Below are 23,990 nucleotides of genomic sequence, written 5' to 3' on the forward strand. Positions count from 1 at the left end.
TCTGGTTTCTTATACTCTGGTCTCGAGATTTGGGGAGAATAACTGACATGCTGGGATAAATATACCAGTACATCTGTTTCTACAAGATGACAAATTCATATCGTGATGTTGATCTAGTTTAGGCAGACACTTCAGCCACTTTCTCATTAAAGCTGTCTTGCATTCGTTTGAATGTGTAAATTCACTCCATCTATAATGCCAGAAATGTCCTATCGCTGGTATTTCGTTTTTCAGCAAAAACTTTATTCTCATTCTTTGGCAGTGGCTTAATTTTAATTCTTCTTTGCAAATTCATGTGTCATGAACTGCATTGTGTTGTTTAAAAAAAAGCATTAATTTCCTATTTCTTCTTCACAACTGTTCTCCATTCTCCATAATGGAAATCTGTCCAATGTGAATTTTTTTAGTGCCGCTGGATTAGCCCTTTGTGAAATTCTTGTAATACGTTTCTGTTTGAAGTCTGTTTCACATTTTAATTATGACCACTCCTGTGATATCTCAGCTTTTGTTCTTCTCATTTGTACTTTTGAGACTTCTTGACTTCCTGAAATTTGGTCCCCTTTAGTGAAGAGACAAGAAGCGTGATGTGTAGATTTCATGATGATAACGCAGAAATCAGCCATTCCTTTGTGTCGTAAACGCTCAGTTCCTTTTTAGTCTGGAGGGAACTTACATGGCCTGTTCTCTTGAAGGATCTCAGGGTTCAGAGATCTCCTCCATTAGTTTATGGATTTCTTCCCAAGTTCTTAAAATCTTAGCTGATACTTGTAGATTTTTAACATGTGCTTGTTTTTCTTACCTAGCTAACTTAACTACCAAACTTTAGTATTGAACTGCAGTCCATTGCTGGTGTTAACATACTTGTGGAGTACCATTACTATGTCATCTTTTTACTTTAGAAGCTGTACTGCTACATTGATTCAGTGTAGAAGAATCAACGTCCTACTTTCTTATGGTCATTAACCTCAGCTTGAGAATAATGCTTTAGGTTCTTACCAATTACTTGTTTAGGAATAGGATTTAGGTGCTTTTTCAACAGAGTGGTTCTTATCTGTTAATTGGTATATTAATATTCATAGAATCTGTTTGGTACTTTTCAGACTTGGACCATTTCATACACGATTCTTTTTGTGAGCCTGATTGTCGGCTCTCCAGATAGCAGTTACACTGCTGGATTAACTACTGTTGTTGCATTGTTAGACAGTGCAGTATAGTTGGGGGAAAAATGTGACTGTTCTTCTTTAGTGTATATAACAAGCATTTTATCATTGTATATAATAAGTATTTTAAGGGCTGTCACTGTAGCTTTCTTGTGGTGACCATTCTGCAGTATGGAGGCTACAGGTGTTGGAATTCATTCTTCCTTCCCCACCTTACGTAAATTCTTATGGAAAGGCAAAGTCAAAGTGGTTTGTACATTTCAGTGGTGAAAAAAGTAAAAGCTTGCTAATTTCTTCCATATTTGATTTCACGCTTGATTGCCATTGTTGTAGAAGAACTTAATGTGGTTTGTAGGGGGTTGTGACCATGAAGTAAGACTGATTTAATTTGGATTTAGTCTCAAGGAAAGATTTGGAAATACTGAAGCAGAATATATATGCATGAATAACTGATAAATCAAAAGGTGGAAGAGAGAGGCTGTCTTACAGTAAACCAGAATGGAAAAGGGTAGTTTTCAGTTACAGCTGCTCTGAATAATTGCAGGAAGCTGAGGCAAACTCTTACCACTGAGTTCCTGTTCCGTTTGAGAGTGGATTATTCTTGGTGGGGATGGAATAACAACAGTAGTTACTGACATCATTCAGAAATAGAGAAGAATGTGAGAGGTTGTATTTTTATGAATAAAGTTAAATCCTTCATTAAAGCGATGATATTTTGTGACCTTTCTGAAACATACAGGAAGTTCTCAGGATACGGGTCAGCTTGATAGGGGAGCTTATTCATTAGTGACGAGCCTTTGTGATTTATAGCACTGGTTTCTCATCTTTTCTTCAGTCCAAAAGAGCTGGATAAAGAACATTGAAATGTTACCAAGACTTTTAAATGAGGATAGCTCAGATTTCTGACAGGAATGTTCGGATTTTTTTGTTGGGAGTGATCTGCCTTCATGTACGATACTGTGCTAATGTTCACTGTGCAGCTTCCCTTCAGATAGGTTATTTTTTTCTGTAGGAGAAGCTATTACTGGCAACAGAAACCTGGGTGCGGTTAAGTTGGGTGAAGAAACCAAAGTGTTACGAAGTGGAACTTGGCCAGAGCACAAGTTAGATACAGTAGAAGAAACAAGGGTGCAGTGTATTCCCAAATACAACAGTCTGATGAGTTCTGATGGTTAGTCCAGACATCGATGGTGGTGATGATCTATACAGGTGCTGTCCTTGATCTGCTGATACTTTTTGACTGCATATGTGATGAGAGAATTGTTAATTGCAAGACGTTTGCTCTAACTTCTGTGTTGATTTGGATTTCGTTTGCTATTCTAGTTTGTGTCTTTTCAGTGAAGTTGATCATAGTTCCAACTAGTACCTTTGAACGTGGACAAAGAACATTAGGCAGTTGTGGCATGGCCCAGAATATACTCAAGTTGGTCAGAAAAGTTTTCTAATGTGTATCATGTGCTACAGGTTACAAGATGTATCTCATTGCATGGAGGTTTAACAAACCCTAGAAGAGCTTTGGCAGCTATAACTTAGGGAAAATGTTACTCTTCTGTTTCATTCTTTGTATTTTGCTTGATGCTGCTCATACGTGGTAGATAAATTTTCCTTTTAAATGGAGGAAAATCTAAGTTGAAAAAACTCTTTCGTGAAGCTCATTTGAAGTGGTTTTATGCACTTCAGCAGTTTCTTAAGCCGAAAGATCTTCTGTCTGCTTCAGTAAAAGCATCAAGTTATTTTTGTCACAAAAAATAAAATTTTGTGTAGTTTGATAGTCTCCCTCTCCATGCCTATTATGGGAAAATAATGAATCCATCTAATACCTTTAGTCCTTTCATTCTTGATTTTTTCCCCACTTGGCACAAAAATACTTTAAAGTACATTTACCTCTTCTATTTAGTTTTAATCCCAAGCTCTTACTGTCCCTGCTTTTTGTACTGAATCTCTTGAACTTTCTTCCATGCTTGGCACGTTTGAGAAGCTTGCTTTCTTAATTTTTCTCATTCTAGTCTATCATAGTTTTTCAGTTGGTATGTTGAGGAGAAATAATGTGATTTTATTTGCTACTAGAGGCATCTTGGCAGAATATGCGTTGCAAGGCTGTTCATCTTTGCAAGTCAGAGTTTGTTCTGAACCTTTCCTTAATAGTCTTCCATAGTGCTTTCTTCATTGTAAGCAGCTTTATCTGCAATTCCTAGTCTGTTTCTAGAAACATGACAGTAGCAGCGATGACAGTTCTCATTTTCATAAAGTTGGCTGGCTAAGTAACTCTTACATTGTCTTTGGACTTTAAGTGACTGCAGTACTAAAAAGATGCTTATTTGCAATTAAGTTTTGCTAGTGATCTAGGAAATATTTATTTTCATTTTAATAGGGAGGGTCTTTTCTGTTATGCTGTATTGCAATCAGAATGTTGTTTTAAGAGTTACCATAGTCTTTCATACCTTCCTTTTGTGAGTTGTGTTTAGGAATCACTTCTTACATAATCGGATATGAAGTTAAAAATCTTGTTGACTGCTGATACCAGGCAAAGTCAGGTAGGCCAAAGTTTGCTTGGAAATGTGAATCATTTTTACAAAAAGATACGGAAAATCGAAGTCTGCTGTTTGAGGTCTTTCTTAAAGCATATAAATTGGAATACAGACACAGCAATGAATCACCACCCAATGGTGATGCTCGTAATAATTCTAATGTTGCCTACCATGGTTAATGAATTGTTTCTTCTGCCAGCATTTGCTCAGTTGTGAGTTGAAGGATCTAGGATTATAGCTGCATAATTGGTAGTGAACCTTGATTTTGATGTGAAAAAAGTGGCTTCACAAAGAAGAGCTTCCTTCTTTCCAGTATATTCACCTTGTTGTGATTTTGGAGGATGTTCTGAGAAACTCACCATTGTTTTTAAAAGTCTAAAATAATTTCAGCTGCCACATGTTTTGTTGTGAAATAAAAACTTGGCACCAACTTGTGCTTTTGTAGATACCCGGTATGTAATTCTAGCATGAATTTTTATAGCTGTCCCCAGCAGTACACACATTTGTTTAGTTAAGAATATTTTTCTCTTGGTATCCGGAAAAAAGCGTTTGAAACTATTTCACAACTTTTGTATTTGGACACCAAAGGGTTAAAACACTTAAAGTTTAGTATTTTAAAATCATTTTGCTTTAGAAATTTTAGACTAGTATACTGATGTTTATATAGGAAACGTTTTTTTCTCACTGTGGGCGTTTTAGTGTTCTGATCTTTTTTTTCTCTTTCTTCCTTTGTTTTGTTTTAATCCTTGTATCTGCTAATTTTTGTATAGGAATAGTTACTAATTCTTTTGAGATACAGCCTACTAAATTTAAAGTAATTGAAGCCATGAGTTGACCGGTAATTTTAAACCATTCTGTATAAATTTCAGTGAAGAACTGACAAATTGGTTTCAGGATGAAAGTAATAATGCTTTAAAGGCATAAAAGGCTTAGTATCTTGTTGTTAAGGTGGTCACATGATAATGGCTTACATATTGAATAATGTGCTACAGCACTTTATGTATGTGAATGTAACTTTTAATCTTAATGTTGCCTGCAAATATGTGATCCCTTATGATATAAGTTTCCTGTTTATGCACCATTGCCCGTTTAAATCAAACAGAAGATTCTGAAACTGTAAAAACTACACATGTCAATGTTTTACAGCTACGTAATTCGAATTGACTTGATTTTTTCAAGTAATCCTAGAAAGGGGGAGCATTCCATATAGAAACTGCTGAAACTGCCACAGGTGCTTCTCCGAAAACCTTACAGTTGTGGCATTGAATGTTCAGTATCGCTTCCTTTCTGCACACAAGGCATACTGTTGAGGTATTTGTTGCGGTGATTGGTTTTAATGCTAATCTAGGAATTCAGATATAGAATCTATAGATTTGCATGCTTTGCTTACCCTAATTTACATTTATCTACATTTTTATTTGTAAACTAACAATAGATAAGTTGAGATCAGTATTTTTTAACAGATATTACATTGATATACGCAAACTGTGGTTTATTTTCTTAGATTGTCGCATGGCATTAACAAAAACACAGTAAGCTGTAGGTGATGTAATCACTATTTAAAATTAAACATTTAGGGGATTTTTTTTTTACATATATGAATGTGTTTTTTTTTCAAAAAGATTTACTGTTGACTTTTTGTAGCAAACATTTGTTTCATTTTTCAAGGTATGTGACATTATAAGTGGAAGATAGTGTATTTCAAATGTATTTCTATGTTAAAGACACATAGAAATGTACTTGCTTTTTTCCTCCAATAAGGATAAAAATATGAACAATTGAAACAACTTAGAATCAAGTTCTTTCTAACTCAATTCAGTATAATTTATAATTCAATGTGAGAAGCACAAGTCTTTATCTTTTCTTTCTACAGATCGTTCTAAGAGTAAATTTTCTAAGTTATCTTGAGGTAAATTTTTCTTACACAAAGGTAGTTATATTTAAACAATTCTAAGTTTTGTTTTATTTGTTTTGTTCTTTTGACTTTCTATAACTTAATCATAGTGGAAGTGTCTTGCATATTTTTTTTTGCCTCAGATTTTTTCCTTCCTTTAGTGAACTTCTCAAAACATCAAATTGTGGTTAGATTGAAATAATAAAAACAACCTCCTAAACTAAAGCTAAACTGAAAGTTAACTTGATGTTTCTGTACCCCAATGCTGTTTGGTCAAATAACATATTTATCTTTTTGGGTTTTGAACAACAATTTAATTACACTCACAGCCAGCATTTTTAAAAGCATTTCAGGAGAAGGAAATATCAACATATGCTTCATCAGTGTCCCCTTTATAGCTGCTTTAATTTGATACCAGGACTCTCAGATGAACCGGGCCTTTAAAATGGGAGTTCTGGTGATGTCAACAGAAGGGAGAAAAACAGATTTTAAAAAAAAAAAAGTCCTCTTCATGCCAAGATTAGTCAGTTTTGAAGACTGCTTGTGGACACCACTTGATGGAAGAAGAAAAATGTGTTATAAGAGTGTTGTTTTAAACACTGTAGAAGATATATGAATAAATGTATATACAACAGTCAGAGCTTTAACTCTTAATATAATAGTGCACGTTTTGAGTTTATTTATAAAACATCTGTCACTACAGAACAATTCAAGTGTTAAATGTCATCTGTCAAGGAACTTCAAGGTCACCTACTTCTACTCATCCAGCCTTTCCTCAACTTTTATCATGGATTTTTTTTTCTATTTAGAATAACTTTATAATATGAAAATGTATCTTTCTGATTACCTTTGTAAGCAAAAAAACACTGCTAAGTGAAAGAATCTTAACAGGACTCATTCATTTTTCAAATACTTGAATTGCTTTGGAAATGGTGCAAGGTATATGTTTTCTAGGCGTAGGGTGAATTGACTTTCTGACCACTTACCAAAACTGCATTTAGTCCTGGGCACGGTTAAGTAAGGAATTTTTCTCCCGTTTGTCAGTTCAAGCCTTCATGTATGTTCCTGTCTGGAGTAGGTGCCAAAAAGGAAATTATCTTTTCAGAGCTTTAGTTTTCAGTTTCCTTCAGTTTTTCCACCTGTTCCTGTAGCTGGACTGACCTTCTTCAGAGATGTCTTTGGTTTTTGACTTTTTTTTTTTTTAACTGGAGAGAGAGGGAATTAAATTTTTGGAGCACAGCTGTCTGTTTTGACAGTAACTAGGCCAACCTTTAGAAAATACTGCACCAAGTCAATGAATACTATTTATTAAAAGACTGACTAATCATAAAATGCATGTAACTTCTCAAGGCTTAACCTGATTTTCTTTTCTTTAATAAGACTTTCTTCCATCCTGCCACACCTTCCTTGCTGGTAGCTTCTTCCTTCATAAGATCATCTTTGAAAAATACCAGTCTATGTAGCTTTTTATTTGCCTGGTCTTATTTCAGCTAGTTTCTAGCTTAGAGAAAAACCCTGGAAAGAAACATAAGCTTGTCCTCAAGTTCGGCATCTTTGTTGGGGAAAAAAATAAACAAAATCCCAAACAAAAAAAAAACCACCACCCACAAAAACTGCAGGAAATTTCCTTACTCGTTTTTAAATTCTGAGTAATGCAGTTACAGAAATAGAGCTGTCATATTTGCTGTATGATTAGCAGTAACAAAAGGGCAGCTTGCCTGAAGATTTAATATCAAACTGTGTTCTGAGCTTTGCAGCTTCCGCTATTTCAAGGTGTTTAGGGTAAAAGATCCAAACTGGTACTGAAGGGATTTTTAACTTATAAAAAAATGGAGGATGGGTGAAAAAGGAGATGTTTTCAAGAAATGTGAAATTTTAAATATTCCTGTCCATGTTGTCCAACGGTTTACTTTTTTTTTCACTGCTTTTCTTTGACAGCCTGGGTCTTGAAGTTACTTTCAGTTATAATATCCTTTACCTAGTCAAATCCTTTTTCTTTATGTAGGCAGTTATGAGAAATAAAGAGAAATACCTTTCAAGGGGCATCTCTAATAACTGAAGTAGTTGAAAATTTACTTAAATACAGTGATTACCTCTTTGAGTTTCCTGCTTGTTGATTTATTTTTTTTTAACCATGCAGTCCATGTCATATATAGTCTACTTAATAGCCAAATGAATCTTCAGTTAGTACTCCTTCTTCTTTTCACTCGATAGTCAGTTTACGTATAATTGCAGTTCATAACCAAGGACTGACATAGGGATTACACATAAGAGACTGAACTCCTCTTAGTCTTATGTGTAGTTGGAGCAGTGAACCATTTCTATTTTCATTCCTATAATGGAGTCTGTTTACAGTAATGGCTTTTATATTCTTAGCTCATGGACTAAGCTGAGGTGGCTGCTTCATTTTCAGACATTGGCAGCATTTGAGGTAGACCATACGCTGCAGATCTAGTAATAGATGTGTTCCCAGTTCCTTGTAACTACTGCTGTAACAGGGTAGTACCACTCCAAGTCCAGATGGGCGCTTTTAAAGAATGGTCTAGTAGATGTCCTAGCTTTTTAATTCATTCAAGTACTCCACTTCAGAGTTTCTAGAAGGACTGTATAAAACTGTGTTTTTCTGTTATGCACTCAGAATCCTACAGTGATGGTGGTATTTCTACATGTTTTGGAAATCCATAAAACTATTCCAGTCTGGTAAAACTCTGTGATACCTGTTAAGAGCATTTTCTTTCCTACTTTCTGCATGTAGCTAATTGAGTTAGCCATTTTTTCTTGGATTACTTGCATTTTGTTATGATGAGCTAGTATAGCACAGCTAGCTCTTGCTGCCTTTCATGTTCCCACTGACAGATTTTCCTCCTAGAGAAGGCTAGAAAAATCAGTGAAAGAAAATTAGTGTTCCCACTGAGATGGAGCAGAAAGAACTTAATAGTTATGTTCTCCTTCATAGCAGTTGGCCAGCCAGTTTCTACAGTCATCTAGATCCTGTAATCTCCTTTTATTTGACTTAACGTTTTTTTCCTCTCTTTTTTTCATTACTAACTTCTGAACACAGGAAGTTCTTTTGAAATTGATAAGCTAAATTCAGACTCAGGTTTTTGAGAGAGAGATTTCTAAACTCTCAGAAGCAAGAAGTTATATCCAATGTGCTTGAGTCCCTTGGAGACCTATGCAGTACTTTCAAAATACACCGGCAGAACAAGTACATCTTTGTCTACCTGTTAAGAGTAGGCTTTTCAGGAAGAGGTGGGAAGGGGACAGATCTAAAAATATCTAAGGTCATTACATTTTAAAATCTGACAAACACCAACTTAAAGTTCATTTATTTTGTTTCTGGGAGATGTAACTTTTCTTTCCCGGAGTTTGGTCATGTAGCCTTGCACACTTGCATCTTAGTACATCTCCAAATGCCTCTGGCAGCTTACATTGGCATTCCTTTGGGAAATGGTGACTTAACTGTAGTCTGTCTTACAGTCCATTTTTCAAAGCAGAGATATTGTTCAATAACATTTGCTGAGTAATAGAATTACTTACTCCTTGAAGTTTCATTAAGTGAGGCAGTCAGTCCACACCGTACTGTTTTGGTCATTTTTATCTTTGTGTAACTTTAATTTGCTCTTGTTTAGATTTCCTTTACTGTCCTTTTGGAGCTCGCAAATTTAAAATGGATTTCAGAGAACTGAGCTATTCTTTTTGTCCAAAACGCATATGTTGAAGTTTCTGTTTCTTAAATTGTAGCTGCATTGTGTTACATCCGTATGCCGCTACACAAGTAAATGAGAACTACCAAAACAGCGTTGAATGTTAGCAGGGAGCAGCGTTAGCAGGGACCTCAACAGGCCATCTAGTTCGGCATCGGAAAGGATTGACTGTATTTTGCAGAATTTCTGAAATCATCATCTACTCTTAAAATGAGGTGCGGAAGAGAACCCTCTGGAGATTCAGCAACCTTTACACTCTGAAACTTTCTCCTAATGCTTGACTTCAAATATCCTTTGTTCGTGTTAATCCCATTCATACACTGCCTGCACTGGATGCACAGAATGGATTATTCTCTTTGCAGCTATCTTTTAGGTATTCAAAACTAATACCTCTACCTTGAGGTTTCATTTCTTTTGACTAACTAGGTTTTTCAGTCTTCTGAGGTCTTACTTTCTAGACCACTCTTGGCTGCTCTTCTCTGGATTTTCACTAGTAGTCCAAGTAAATGTTGACTTAGACTATTGTAGTATGGAATGAAATTACCCTGATCTAGCCTAATGGTTTTTCTGATTCTGCAGAATTTGACTTAATTCTTCCAAATTTTAAGTATCCATTTATGGAATTAGTCTTTCTGTAATAGTCAGTTTCTAAAAATTTTTTTAGTCTCATTTTTATAGCAAATAAGTTGCAATGATCTAGGAAGCAAAGCTGGGCTTTGTTCTTTATTTTCTTTGTATGAGCTCAACAACAGCTGAGTTGTTTTTCACTTCGTATGAGTTTCAACAGAATCGGGTCTATTAATCTTCTGGATTCTTACTCTGTTGGCTGGTCTGTTTCTGGATTTTTAAGTAATGGACTTGTCTAAACTACTGAAGCCAAGAATCAAAAATTCAATTTTCTGACTAGTTAGATCTGTCTGGAAGGGCGGAAAAAAATTAAGAAAGATTTATTGGCATCTTCCGCTTCACGATCTAGTTTTGTCATTTCTAGCCGTCCTGTCTCCACTTCTATGCACTTACTTATGAGATTACCCTGTATTTCTAAGCACAGACATACTGTATGTTTGTGTAAATGCACATGAAAGTGTGATACAGCACTCTTTCAAATTAAACCTCTACATCACTCCATGTCCTACCTGATTTCATTTATAATCTTGATGCATTAGAATATTCAAAATCCAGTGCTATTCTCTCGTGCATGGAAAAGTCTTGGTTCAAATAACAAAGCAAGTCCCAGCACTTATGATGTCACACACTTTGAAATGAGAAACAAACCAGAAAAAAAAAGTATAAGCAAAGCATAACTAAGTATAGCATCTTTATCTATCTATCTTTTCCTATATATGTATATATTTTATTGTTAGGAAGAATAGTGATGATGTTGTTACCTTAGAAACCAGAATGCCATGGACAATTGCCAAGTCATGTTAAGTTTGTTTTGAGTATTTGATCTTTTGCTCAAGTTAAAGCAATAGATTGCAGAATAAACTGCAGGAGATGGTAAAATTCAAGGTTTACATTAGTCTGAAGTTTATGTAAAGATCAGATACTTCGGACTATTTTAGAATAAAGCATTTTGAGAAGTTTAAATAGGAAGATGTTTTTTTTAAGGCACATAGTATATTGATTTTGTTTAAAAGTGTATTGTCTCCCAAATTTTGCTTAGAAGCCAGATATATGTGCGAAAAGTTAAGCTAGTTATAAAACTAAGATTGATAACTAATTTCTTAATGGAAATTTGCTAAGTGTATGTTTTCTCTCATCACCAACAGATAGATAGTCAGTAAGGGCAGCAGCAGCAGCAAGCTAGCTTGATGAATGAGTGTAATTCAGTTTCTTTGTATTGTACAGCTTGAGAAATGCCAGTGGCCTGACAGCAGCAGACCTTGCACATACCCAGGGCTTCCAAGAATGTGCCCAGTTTCTCTTGAACCTCCAGAACTGTCACCTGAATCGTTTCTATAGCAATGGCACCTTAAATGGGGTTCATCAGAATGCAGGTCCCAATCCATTCAGTGGTGGGACAAGTCGAAAGAGATCCTTTGAAGATCCGGAGTCTGCTGGAGTAAAGAAGGCTAGAACGGAAGGTGAGACCCCAGAGGTAAAAGGGATGGGGTGATACTGTTGCTGAGAAGGGAAAATAAACATTTCAAAGCCTTTCAGAGTGGATGTTGAGTGTTATTGACAAACTCACGTACATACCTAAATTACATATTAATACAAGAGGTAGGTGGATACAATTACTCCATGACACAAGATCCCGATTCTCCCTGTCATCAACTTGGTGTGTTCAGAAATTTCTGTTTCCAGAGAGTGCTAAAGTTACATGATGCCAAGAATAATATGTGGAAGAGTAGGAGCTGAAATTAGCTTCTAGTCCCTCCTCAATTTCTTCTTCAGGAGAGCCAAATAATGTTGTGTTAATTCACAAAGATGCCTGGATATTGTGATGGTGAATTTCCACTTCAGGATTCATTCACAATTCAAAAACTCTGCTAGATAAGATGGATGAAAGAAATTTAATGTAAAAAGGTTTCTCAAATCGAGAGGGTTTATGTCTGTGACATTAAGTTAACATACCTTAAGTTTCCAGGATCATGTTCCAAGGGGAACTGATATCTTACAGGAGGATGTAAGACTAAAATGAACCTTAAGGATTCCTATTCAGCCTTGTGCATTGAGGATACTGCTGCTTCTGTGCCAGCAATGATGCAGTAGTACAACCTCGAAGATATTTTTTGGTGGCTATATGAAGAAATCTTTTTTACGTCTTATAAACACCTTGAATAATGTGATAGAGAATACCCTCTGCTTCCTTTCTGTTGGTCATCCCATTAAATTCTTATTAAAAAGAATGCAGCATTCTGCACTCAAACCTCGTTTCTTTTTCCTGTGTCTAGCATCAGGAAAGGGACTTTGTAGGTGTTCCTTGAAGACTCTTTCCTCACTTAAAGTTTATATTGTTCTGACAGATGTGACTTTCAGGGAGCCAAATAAAATGGGCTCAAACAATGCTAAAGTCCAGATGACAAGAGGGAAATTGAGACCAAAACAGTGTTTCTAAATATGATATAGGCAACATAAATTACATCAATATTGACACTCTGTAGTATTTGCTATAGTACTCGCTGTCCAGCCACCATTTCAATTATACCAGGATCAGGGGCCTTAACGTGGTACTCCATAGCCGATCATCAACGGGATATGTTACTTCATGTAGTTGGTCTAAACTATAAATAATTTCATGATGGAGTGCCTTTGCAATTAAATGCAAGACTGCTTTTCAGGAATAAAGCCCGTAAGTAGCTACATAGAATGAGAAAACTTACGCAGTATACAGATGCCTGTAACAGCTGCGGAAAGATGTCTTAAGTGCACTCACGTTCTGTTACAGGGAGGCACTGCTTGAAGTCAAAGATGCCTGTCTTTTGTTTTGAAGAGCTATTCCTTCTGAATGTTCATAAGCTTTCCATGAGAGGTTCAGAGCAATCTCTTCTAGTTTCAGAAGATGGCTCCAATCTAGTCAATAGGTAACATTTCACCACAATCCGTGGGAGTGGCACTGGGCTAGCTATTTTTATTCTATATGTTGTCATGAAATAGGAGTATCTGCATTACATTTCAGCATAAACAGTTGGTCCAGTGGATAAGTTAGATCGAGCAAACAAATACACAATATGTTTAAGTGAATGAGATCTCCTAAGCAATTACAGAGATGTTAGAGAAGCAGAGTAGGTAATTTTTGAAATTTTTACCCGTATGACTTTATAAGACCTTTGCAAACAAAGCCAAAAGCTTTGCTGCATTTGCTTGAAGGTTTTTGCAGCAATTAAGAGATGCATCCCAACTATGGAAGCTGAAATTTCTAATCTGACGTGTCTGCCCTCAGAGACGTCGGCATCAGTAATATCTATCGAATCAATGTAAAAAGTCTGTTGGAGTGAGAATGAATCACTGTTCTTCAGGCGCTTTGTAAACAACAGAGCTGAGTAATGACAAGTCATCGGTACATCTTTGTGCTTAGCTAGCCTTTTTACAAAACAAGCCCGATTTTGTGGTAATTTTGCCCTTACCAAAACCACACTGGTCTGTTGTCCTTCAAAGACTATTTGCACAGGAGATTCCAGATGTTCAGAGAGAGTGCAAGCAACCTGTATTTGCAGGGAAGAGTCAGGTTTTGATGGCCATACCCCAAATCAGAACAATCACTGCTTTGAAAAAAACCTGCTTCTTGTGACCAGGCACAGTATATGCCCCTTGCAAGAAGCTGCAAGCAGTAGAGTTGGAAGAAGAGAAATACTTAAGCTGTGCTTCGCCCTTTGTCCTGGAATAGCTAAACTGGGCAGCGGGTGGGGGTTACTGACATGTAATTTTGTTCATATGCACATGCATATGTCTGCTGTCGGGTGCATGGTATTAAAAAAACCTTCCCCCTCAAAATTAGGCAAGACTGGTGCACGATATACTGTGATACAAACTAATTACTCTCTTCAAATGTAAGAGTTCCAAAGGCTGAAGCTGAACTTCAGAATGTATACCAAATAGTTTTTACTTTTGACTTAGAAATGTTAGCTGGATTTTATGTCCATTTTTCTGAAATCATTCCAGAAATTTCACCCTGCTTGCTGGGGTGGTTGGAGGGTGGTGCGCAGGCTCAAATATGATGATGCACACCAGGCCAACTGGTCACAGGGGTGTGTTCCCAGCAGTGCTAATGCTAGCCCCTCTGCTTCATGGCCCTTGGCAGGTTGGCTTTTGCACTGTGCTGTACGTGCTACCCGCAGTACTGACTTGCTGTGCACAACCGGTGACTGACTGTATCAGAATGACGAGCCTCAGCACGGCGCTTTTAGGTGTTCTGTGAGAGGTGGGGATGGAGGCATTGCCAGGTGTACCCTTGAATTGGCCGCCATGAAACTGCACTTCCGTATTCCTCTAGGTAACTGGAAAAAATGCCTTGCCTTTCCTGGTTTAGGGTAATTTGAAGCCCACTGATCCAAGGGCCCTGGTCTCCTTTAAGCCCTGTGTGATCTATTTGGTCCTGAAACACTTTAGCTGTTGCTTAAGGTTCTTTAAAAACGAGTAGTTCACAAAAGTTTCTGTTGTGCCCAAGGTAATGAGAGCTGACTTGCAGTCTACGACAGTAGTCCTTTACAACATGATGTTAAAGAGTACGTGCAGTGCATATAGAAAGGTATGTTAACGTCAGCATGAGAGCAGTGCAGGGTCTGCTGGGGTATTACTGGAGCAGTGCCTTGGGTGGTAGGTATAAGAGGTAGTGAAGTCAAGCCTATCTTGCTTATTAAAGCATTTCCCACAGCGGTCTAACCGCTGGCCGGCGTTTCTCGGAAGAGAGATCAGTTTGTTCAGCTCTTGAAGGGATCCCTGGAGCAGTCTGGTATGAATAGGGGGTGGGTTACTGGGAACTGGCGCTTGGTAGTGAAAGAGGGAGCAGTCCAGGCTGACAGTAAACATTTGAGGTAGAGACTGCTTTTTATCTCTTGGGCACGCTAGCTATGAAGCCTAAATATGAGTAGCTTAAATTGCTCTTTATTCAATCTGTTAGTACATCAGACTAATAGTTGTTTGATACGTAGGTACAAAGTCTGGTAGGTACAAATGGTAATTCTCCATTTTGAGGGGTTAAAATGAACGTGCAAGTACTTAGCATTTACTTACTCTGCATTCGGAATCTCAAACATGTCAGAAGCTTTCAGATGTGAAAAAATTACATTTCTTTGTAAAAAGCTTTGGTTTTAATAATCAAAGTACTCCTCTGTTTGTTGGGTGAGTTTTCAAGTGTGCACCAGTGACTAAATGTGCCTTTTTTTTATCAGCTTACAGCTTTGATGGCTTGATACCAATGATGAATGGAGGAGTTGAGGACGATGCTGACAATATGCACATTGATAGAGAGTTTGCTGTTGTATCAGGTGGGAGTGGACAGTTTCCTGTTAACTACAACAACATTCAAATGGTTGAAGACACCAAACAACAGGAGAGTACTTCTGTTGGACCAAAAGAAATTGAAATATACACTGTTTCTGCAATGCAAACTCCTTGTCGTTGCAAGAATCAATATGCATTTTATTTTTAATTTAAGTATAAAACTTGGTCCTTTATTTTTGCACATTGTTGTCTAGAGTCTTGAAAACGATTGTATTGCTGTAACACCCATTATATTGGGGGTTTAGTAGGTATCTAAAATTAGCTGTTTCATGCAATATATTGTAATGGTGAAAGAAGTTTATTAGTAGTTTATTATTATTTCAGATATACAGAAATCCACAATGGCTGTTTCACTTTTAACCTGAGGCTTGTATTACGTTGTGCCTTGCTTTTAGTTGCTATAATTTCAGGTTAAAGGAAATCCAGAAATAATTTAAATTACTCGTTTCATTTCCATTAAATTGATTTAATTGCTAATAAGAAAACTTGATAGGGGAACGTATCCTAGTGCTTTGAAAATAACGTATGTTACAACTAAACTATATTCAAAATAGTTCAACAAATACTACAGAGAATAGTCTAGACGTATACCGTGTGTTCAGAATTTGTTCAGACACAATGATATAGGCGCAGGATCCTGCTATGGGTTTTTTTATGTAAATAAAAGACTGGAATCACAGGTCTTAAACTAGTATTTGGAACAAACGTACCTTGGAAAACAGTTTTTGTGGTTTGTACCAATCTTCATGAAACAGTCAAAATGTTACTAATATTGGTGAATATTAATGCTCTGAGTTTTTTAAGGGCTGCTTAATCAAGATGCTTTTGGTAAGCCCAGGATGTGTATAGAGTTTCGATTCAAACTGTCTTGGGTCAGCTTTTTCCATGCACTTTGTAGGTAAAGGCATGGAGTTACTATGATAGTGCATTATTATATTCAGAAATTGATTTCTTACTTTAATTTGTTCTGTGATAAGTATGTTTATGCTTTGTACCACAGATCAGATTCACCAAAGGGAGTGATAATTAATAGATATTTTAATATATTAGGAATAAATATATACTATATATATAATCAGTACTTTAAAAGTAGACTGATATATTCCAGTGATAATTACTAAGTGTTCTTATTTATGGAAAAATTATTGTCTTTCATAAATATACTCTATTACTATAGGTGCTAATTTTTAACAAATAATAACATTCTATAATTATCACTAGAACTATTCATTACCTACTTTTGCATACTAACTAACAGTAGTGCCATTTTTATTAAATCTGATTTGGCAAAGCCAGCCTATAAGGATTTATTTTTAAACAGTTAAAATTTTGCACTTTCCAGTTAATAAACACTATATGAAATTCCTTCTGTGCGTTTTCGTCACTGAAATATCAGCTTTGATGTCTTATGGGTTTGGGGTTTTTTTTCCACTTTCAATAAGAATTTGTGGTTAGTAAGTTCAGCTGATGTGGTTATTTTAACTCATGTGGGGACTAGAAAGGAAACTGCAGTTAGTACATCCAGTGAGTTACAAATCGAACACATTTCTTGGCATTATGTATTGCTGTATGTGAAATATCAGTATCGTAATCCATATTTCAAATAATATCCATGCGAAGGACTAATAGAGAACCAAAACTTCAGATTCTTCCTTGTCAAACAGTGGTACTCATTATGTGTCACTTAAACAAGAACCCAGTGTTTTACAAATGTGGGAAGTTACCAGCAGACTTACTGGCTTGAATTGGAAATACGCAGTAAATGCAATCCTATTTTGCACATTGGTTTATGCATTCCTGTATACATAAACATATGTGCATGTATCCAAGGATAATAACGGAATGTAAAATCTTTAAATGTCACCATATAGGTCTGTAGTTTCTACGTTTCCCTTGCTCATCTTTACCAGTATCGGTGTAAATTTTAGATGTCCTTTACCAGTAGGCATTTTTAAGGCAGAATACATCACCCATTTTTAGTGCTAGTACTTTTGAGTACCACTGCAAAAACATATGTTTCAGACATACTGATGAAATCTGTTTATGGAGATAAAACCTATTGTAGTAATTACTAAATTCAAAGGAGAAATTGCTTTAAAACAGTGTCAGTGGTTTTTGTGTGCACATTTTTAGAATTTTGTTTCCTACTACTAGTCTTTTTTAGTCTTCTGTGCACTCTGCTATTGCTATTGTGTGGCACTTTGCATGTGGATTGTACAGATGTTATTATAAACTTACCATTAAATACAAACCTGCCTAGTATGTTATCTAGCAAGCTGCTAGATAAATTGAAGTGCTTTCTGAATAAAGGAACTTTGAAACATTTTATATTAGCACCCCAACATAACATTTCTTTATTTGACCTATTTCAGTGTATACTGTACTGTGAGCGTTACCACTAAAAGGAAAAAAAAGAGCCATGGATAAATTACAGCTGAAAAATGAAAGAAACAACCCTTCACCCTCTCACAGATACTCAGTTCTTGTATGTACATAATCTTTCATCCCAAGAGGGCATTACAGTTAAGGTGGAAAGATGCCTTTTATTCCACCTTTCAAAACACTGCCCAGAATGTTGTCTGCTACGCTTACTTCATACAGTTAAATGAAAAAAATTCTGAGAAATTCACGTTGTCTTTGCAAAGATTCATACAGGCACATTTACACGTTGAATGTAGGTAGATAGTTGCATTTTCAGCATAAGAATCCATGCTACAAGCTTACTGGTCAGCTCTCATTACTTTGAACGACCTGTATTGTTATAAATAAAGGAAGGGTAGATTTTATTTTCAAAGCTGTGTATGGAAACATTTTTTTAAATGAGCGGAGTATAGTGGAGACATTTTGATGTATTTCGATTTATTCTTAATTGTTGGTGACAGGTGTATTTCTTAATGCAGATATGAATAGCAGTAGCTCCATATTGAATGCACTGACAAATGGATGTGCCATCAATGGACATTTGGACTTCACCGCCGCACAACAGCTCAGTGGGATGGATGCCAGGCGTGAGGAGTGTTTAACATTAACACCTAACGGAATAATTCCTGGAATAACTTCTCCCAGCAGGCATCGAATTCATACCAGTAACGGCACCGAGGAACCAGAGAAAGCCATGAATAATTCCACCGATATGTGTGGATCTCTACATCTGAACGGAAGCCCGAGTAGCTGTGTTTCTAACCGGCCCTCGTGGGTGGAAGACCCTGGAGATACCTTGCACTATGGACACTATCATGGGTTTGGGGATACTGCTGAAAGCATCCCCGAACTTAGTAGTGTTGTTGAGCATTCCAATTCTGTCAAGGTTGAACAGAGATACGACAATACTGTCCTAGGCACAATGTATTTGTATCACGGTTCCTAGATGAATGACCTTTGTATCAAACGCATATTGAAATTGCTACCAAATGAAACCGGGGGGACAAAATCCTCACATAGCATTAAATTTGAAGATTGCAACTTATTGCTATTTTTACACTTTGTTTATATGAGAAGTAAACCTTTAATTTGACAGCCTTATACAATAGTTGTAGTTTGTTGCATGTATGGGGCTTATTTAGTGATAAAATAGGTGCTGTTATGATGGAATGTTTATTATTTTCATTTTTTTATTATGGAATGTTCTGGTTTTGTATTTTTTTATTTCTAAGCTTGTGAACACTACCTTTCCCTTTTTAGAGCTGTTTTCCCTTTTATTAAAACAATGTTTAACTGAATTTTGTGAAGAAAATGTTACGTATGTGCATCACTTAGAAGTAAAGATTTTTCTTTTCCATATCTTCTGCTGAAGCTATGGTAGCAATATCAATGCCAGCTATCACTATGCAAGGTTGAAAGTGGCAATCTTCTGGAGCTTCTCTGACTTTATAGTTTGTACATTTGTTTGGTATAACTAGATGTTCATCTTTAAATTTTTTGAACAAGTTGTTTAAAAACGCAGAGACAAAATTGGAAGAAATCACCGTTTCACTCTCTGTAGCGTAGAAGTGCTTTTCGTTGTTGTTGGGCTCTTTGCATTTTAGACTGGGAAAGTGGGCTGCCTTTGTTTGGTCGCAGGTGGGTGTGCCTCAGGTTAGCTCTGACTTCGTGGCGGTTTTCTTTGGCTTCTCTCCTTTAAATGTACGCTTGATATTTTACCATAGCTCACAGACCGGAGGCATGTTGGCACTGTTCTGCTTTGTACGCAGTTTAAAGTTGCTGTTACTTGTTATAGAATTTGCCAAGTCAAAATATTTGAGTTTGACTGTCTTGGACTATACATTTATTGTCCTTTTTTTTAACATATGCTTTGAAAATGTAATGTTGTGTACTCTTTGGGCTATGCTCACAGAAAATACATTGTATTTAAAGCTTAAAACACAAATCAAAATTCATATAAGTGCACTATATGAGCACTAATAATATAAGTTGCTGCTTTGTGTTATGATAAGTGAAGAGTGGGGAAGAATATGGTAAATGAGATAAGCCCTCTGAATTGTGTTGATTTTTTTGTTCTTGTTTTGTTTAAAAAGGGACCTTTACAAATTGGACTTAAAAAAAATAAAGAAACATACTACGTGGTATCTGAATATTTTGTTTAGACATTATTATTTTATTGGCAATTTGAGCAAGTCTTTAATAGTTTTCAAATCACATTTCTCCAAAGTCTGTCTCAGTGCAACTGTGGAATTTCTTGATTTTGTCGGTATATGGAAGCAAATGTGAACAGCCCAGTAAGTTGTCCTTGACTGAATTACAGAAACACACACTGGATGTTATAGAATCATAGAATCATAGAATCGTTTGGGTTGGAAGGGACCTTTAAAAGTCATCGAGTCCAACCCCCCTGCTGTGGGCAGGGACATCTTCAACTAGATCAGGTTGCTCAGAGCCCCGTCCAACCTGACCTTGAATGTTTCCAGGGATGGGGCATCTACCAACTCTCTGGGCAACCTGTGCCAGTGTTTCACCACCCTCATTGTAAAAGATTTCTTCCTTCTATCTAGTCTAAATCGACCCTCTTTTAGTTTAAAACCATTCCCCCTTGTCCTGTTGCAAAAGGCGCTGCTAAAAAGTTTGTCCCCGTCTCTCTTATAAGCCCCCTTCAAGTACTGAAAGGCCGCAATGAGGTCTCCCTGGAGCCTTCTCTTCACCACCCCAACGCTCTCAGTCTGTCTTCACAGGAGAGGCGTTCCATCCCCCTGATCATTTTTGTGGTCCTCCTCTGGACCTGCTCCAACAGGTCCATGTCTTTCCTGTGCTGAGGGCTCCAGAGCTGGACGCAGCACTGCCGGTGGGGTCTCACCAGAGCAGCGCAGAGGGGCAGAATCACCTCCCTCGACCTGCTGGCCACGCTGCTTTTGATGCAGCCCAGGCTACGGTTGGCCGCCTGGGCTGCGAGCGCACATTGCTGGCTCATGTCCAGCTTTTCATCCACCGGTACCCCCAAGTCCTTCTCGGCAGGGCTGCTCTCAACCCCTTCATCCGCCAGCCTGTATTGATACCGGGGGTTGCCCCGACCCAGGTGCAGGACCCTGCACTTGGCCTTGTTGAACTTCATGAGGTTCACACGGGCCCACTTCTCGAGCTTGTCCAGGTCCTCTGTGTACAAAGGTTGCGTATTCTGTATAAGGCTGTATATTCTGTGTAGGAAGGTTGTATCAGCCTTGAACTCCAAAAATGGGTTAAAAATGGTGGTCTGATTTTCATGGAAATTATATTCTCCTTCGAACATTTTTAGGCAAAATACAACGGACTACAGAGAAGTCAGTGTTTAAATAGACTTTACACTCTATGTGGTTCGCTATCAGCATACAAGATAGCCGCAGTGTATTCAAATCGAGAGTAGCGCTGATGATAGGAAAACCGGCCGGTCTTTCTGCAAATCAGACCAGCAAAACTCCTCAGTGCCGTCTGGAGACAAACAAGACCATTAATGAAAGCTGAATCTTACCTGAGAGAAGCTGTTTCTGGCATGCATGTAACCACTTGCTTGCGCTCGAACAACTGCATGGGGGCCCTGTTCTTAGCCAATTTAGTTTGCTGAAGTAGTGCCCAGAGGCGTGTGTGCTATTGCCGTCATACTAACACGAGATGCTAACTAAAATTCGTTGCAGCATTTGGTTTGGGGATTTTTTTAGCATTTGCAGAGCTTGCTGCATATGCTTATTCTTCAAATAAAGCAACTTGTAGTTATAATAAGCACTGCCATCTTATGTACATGGCTATAAACTGATTTCTAAAGGATTTTCTTACAGTAACAAAGTTTGCATGTGTCTGTTCAGATGGTAAAATTTTAGGTACGTCATTCTAGTGTAACTGTGTAAGGCAAGATTGTTAAAAAAATGTGTACGTTTGGTTTTCATTCGCTTGCTTTTTACATCTTTTCACCTAAAAATACCTTGAAGACACTGTATTTCAAATTCAAAGAGAGAACTTACTGCTTTATTTTAAAAAGCACTTCTATGCGTGTGTGTCCATCTGCCTAGATTTAACTCAATAGCACCACCATGAATTTCATATGGAATACACCAACCAGTTATTCTCATCATCCTCCTGGTTACTCTTTGCTTGAGACTCAGTTTTGTGGGAAATTTCAGCTGATTTCTTTCTGGCTTATGGAGATGTTTTTGCCCTAATTCTTCCCAAATGTAGCTTCTCTCCTATTTCGTTTTTCAAAACCATCTGCAAATTTTGGCAGAAATATAAATAAGTACGGATTCAGGCAGTATTTTGATACGGAATATTTCTGACCAAGTAGTTGAAGTTTGGCAATGTTGGAAGAGGGAAAATAAGAAAGTTCTTTCAGGGAAGTGTTACACAACTTCATACATGGTTACAGTTTTTAGTATTTTTGAAAATCGATCCCCTGATTCCAGATAAAATATTAGTCTAAACTTCTAACAGTTGTGAAAGAAGGCTATCATTTGAGATATATATTAGATTAAGATGAGAGGCTGCTGGGCTACAAGACCCATTGCAAATGCGTTCAGACACTGTGAACTTTTCTGAACGTTGGTCTTGCACCCGACTGTGATCAAATCCTGATCCTTGTTCAGACTCGCATTCCAGCTAGCAAAAGACTCTGTAAGACTATTTTACTGAACTTCTTTAACAATCATCCTTCTGCAGTCTGAAATTGAACCCCAGCTTAATATTTATAGCCAAGTTATAAATCACGAAGGAGCTTCTGCCATTCCGATTACAAAGGTGATACATCCAAAAGAGCTGCCTCACAAAACATCAAAGTCAGTCCTGAGCACAAAACAAACCTAGAATGGAAAAGGAATCCTTGCTGTCCTGTATGCTAGAGCCAACCTAACGTACAAGCTTTTATCAGTAACGCACGCTTTCTGAAGTACGGCCTTGCACACTTCCCCACTTATTTTGTGTCCAACCCGTTTCTTCCAGTCAGTGAAAAACCACACACTTCACGGGGCCGGGGGCGGGGGGGAAAGCACAACAAAAAAACCCCAAAAGCACTTCTTTCACCAGCACAGCACTGCCCACCTTGCTGTCCCGTGCCGGCATAGCCGGTGCAGTACGCCCTTTACATCCCTTGGCCTCCCGGGCGCGTGGGGCATTAGCAGCGGAGGGTAAGGCGGCTGGACCACTCCTCCCTCGCTGGTGCCGTGAGATGTGACGCACGCTGCAGCTTCCCACTGGCACCTTCAAATCCTGATTTCTTCAGGGTGGTTACTACCCTGGTGAAACTCTTTTTAACAGTGCTTTCTAGGGGTCTCTGAGACAAAGAAACCCACCTTCTCTGGCATTCTAATAAGGGCATTTTCTTGTTCTTTGCCTCTAACCCTCAAGTATGGCTTCATGTAAAGCTACAGCTAAAATGAATTTCTTGATGCTCCAGGGAGGAAGTCCTGGATGTCTTGGTTCGGGGGCAGGTGAGCTGGGGATGGAGCAGTGTTGCAAATTTCCTACAGGGATAAAAAGAGAGGAAGGGCAGGGGAAGCTTCCCGTGCCGGGGGTGCTGAGAGCTGGAGCCAGCCTGCTGCAGCAGGAGAGGCGGCACTGGGAAGGTGGCACCCTGGGAGCATCCCACTTTGCTGCTGCCGCCGGCCTAGGGGACACAGATCCACAGGGCAGGAAATCTTTGAGACCCAGCTGAATCAAAGAAAGGAAAAAAAAGTCTTGTGTAAGCAGGGTTTACTATTCCTGGCAACTGGTAACTACATTTCTGCTATACTGCTTAATGACTCCCAGATATTTCACACCTCTCCTTCCGTTCCCGGAGTTTCCTGTCCAGAAGTGGTGACTGGCTGTTTACAGGCAAGGATCAAAAGAACTCTGGTTTAAAGCAGATGGTTTATTTTAAAAGCATATCTGGCTGTAATATTTTTTTTTAAAAATACAATGGTTCATAACAGTACCATATGCTTGGAGCATGATTCCAGGTTAAAAGCTTTGCCACATTCGAAATCGTACCCCCCTGCAAAAAGCATAATGAACGTTACCTCTGGTATGAGAATAAAAGTTAGGCATCCTCTCTCCCTCCAAAAAGCACAAGTTTTAATGAGTGACTTCTCTTTGCTTCTCTGTGACTCAGCTGCACATACAGGACTTGATAACCGCTTCCAAATCAGTAGGAATTAGCCTCAACTGGCTGAAGCGCAAGCAGGAGACACACGCGTTTGACACTGAAGACAAGTCCCCTGGCTCGATCACTAATCTGAGCAGTGTTCCACAAGGAAAATAACCGAATACCTAAAGCTGAACACGATACCAAGCTGCATAGTATTAATTATATTTCTTCTTG

At 37.8% G+C, this 23,990-nt stretch overlaps 1 protein-coding gene across 1 annotated transcript in view; it reads left to right on the top strand.

Moving 5' to 3' along the window:
* The window catches only part of ANKRD10 (ankyrin repeat domain 10), a 38,718-nt gene extending 18,909 nt beyond the window's left edge, over positions 1-19,809 (top strand). Inside the window, exons 4-6 of the mRNA XM_075137150.1 lie at positions 11,141-11,376; positions 15,127-15,222; positions 18,139-19,809. Coding sequence (XP_074993251.1) covers positions 11,141-11,376; positions 15,127-15,222; positions 18,139-18,605 — 799 coding nt within the window. The 3' untranslated portion in view covers positions 18,606-19,809. The remainder of the gene's footprint in view (positions 1-11,140; positions 11,377-15,126; positions 15,223-18,138) is intronic.
* Positions 19,810-23,990: the final 4,181 nt, after the last annotated feature.

Source organism: Calonectris borealis, chromosome 1 (assembly GCF_964195595.1).
Source record: "Calonectris borealis chromosome 1, bCalBor7.hap1.2, whole genome shotgun sequence".
Classification (NCBI taxonomy): Eukaryota; Metazoa; Chordata; class Aves; order Procellariiformes; family Procellariidae; genus Calonectris; species Calonectris borealis.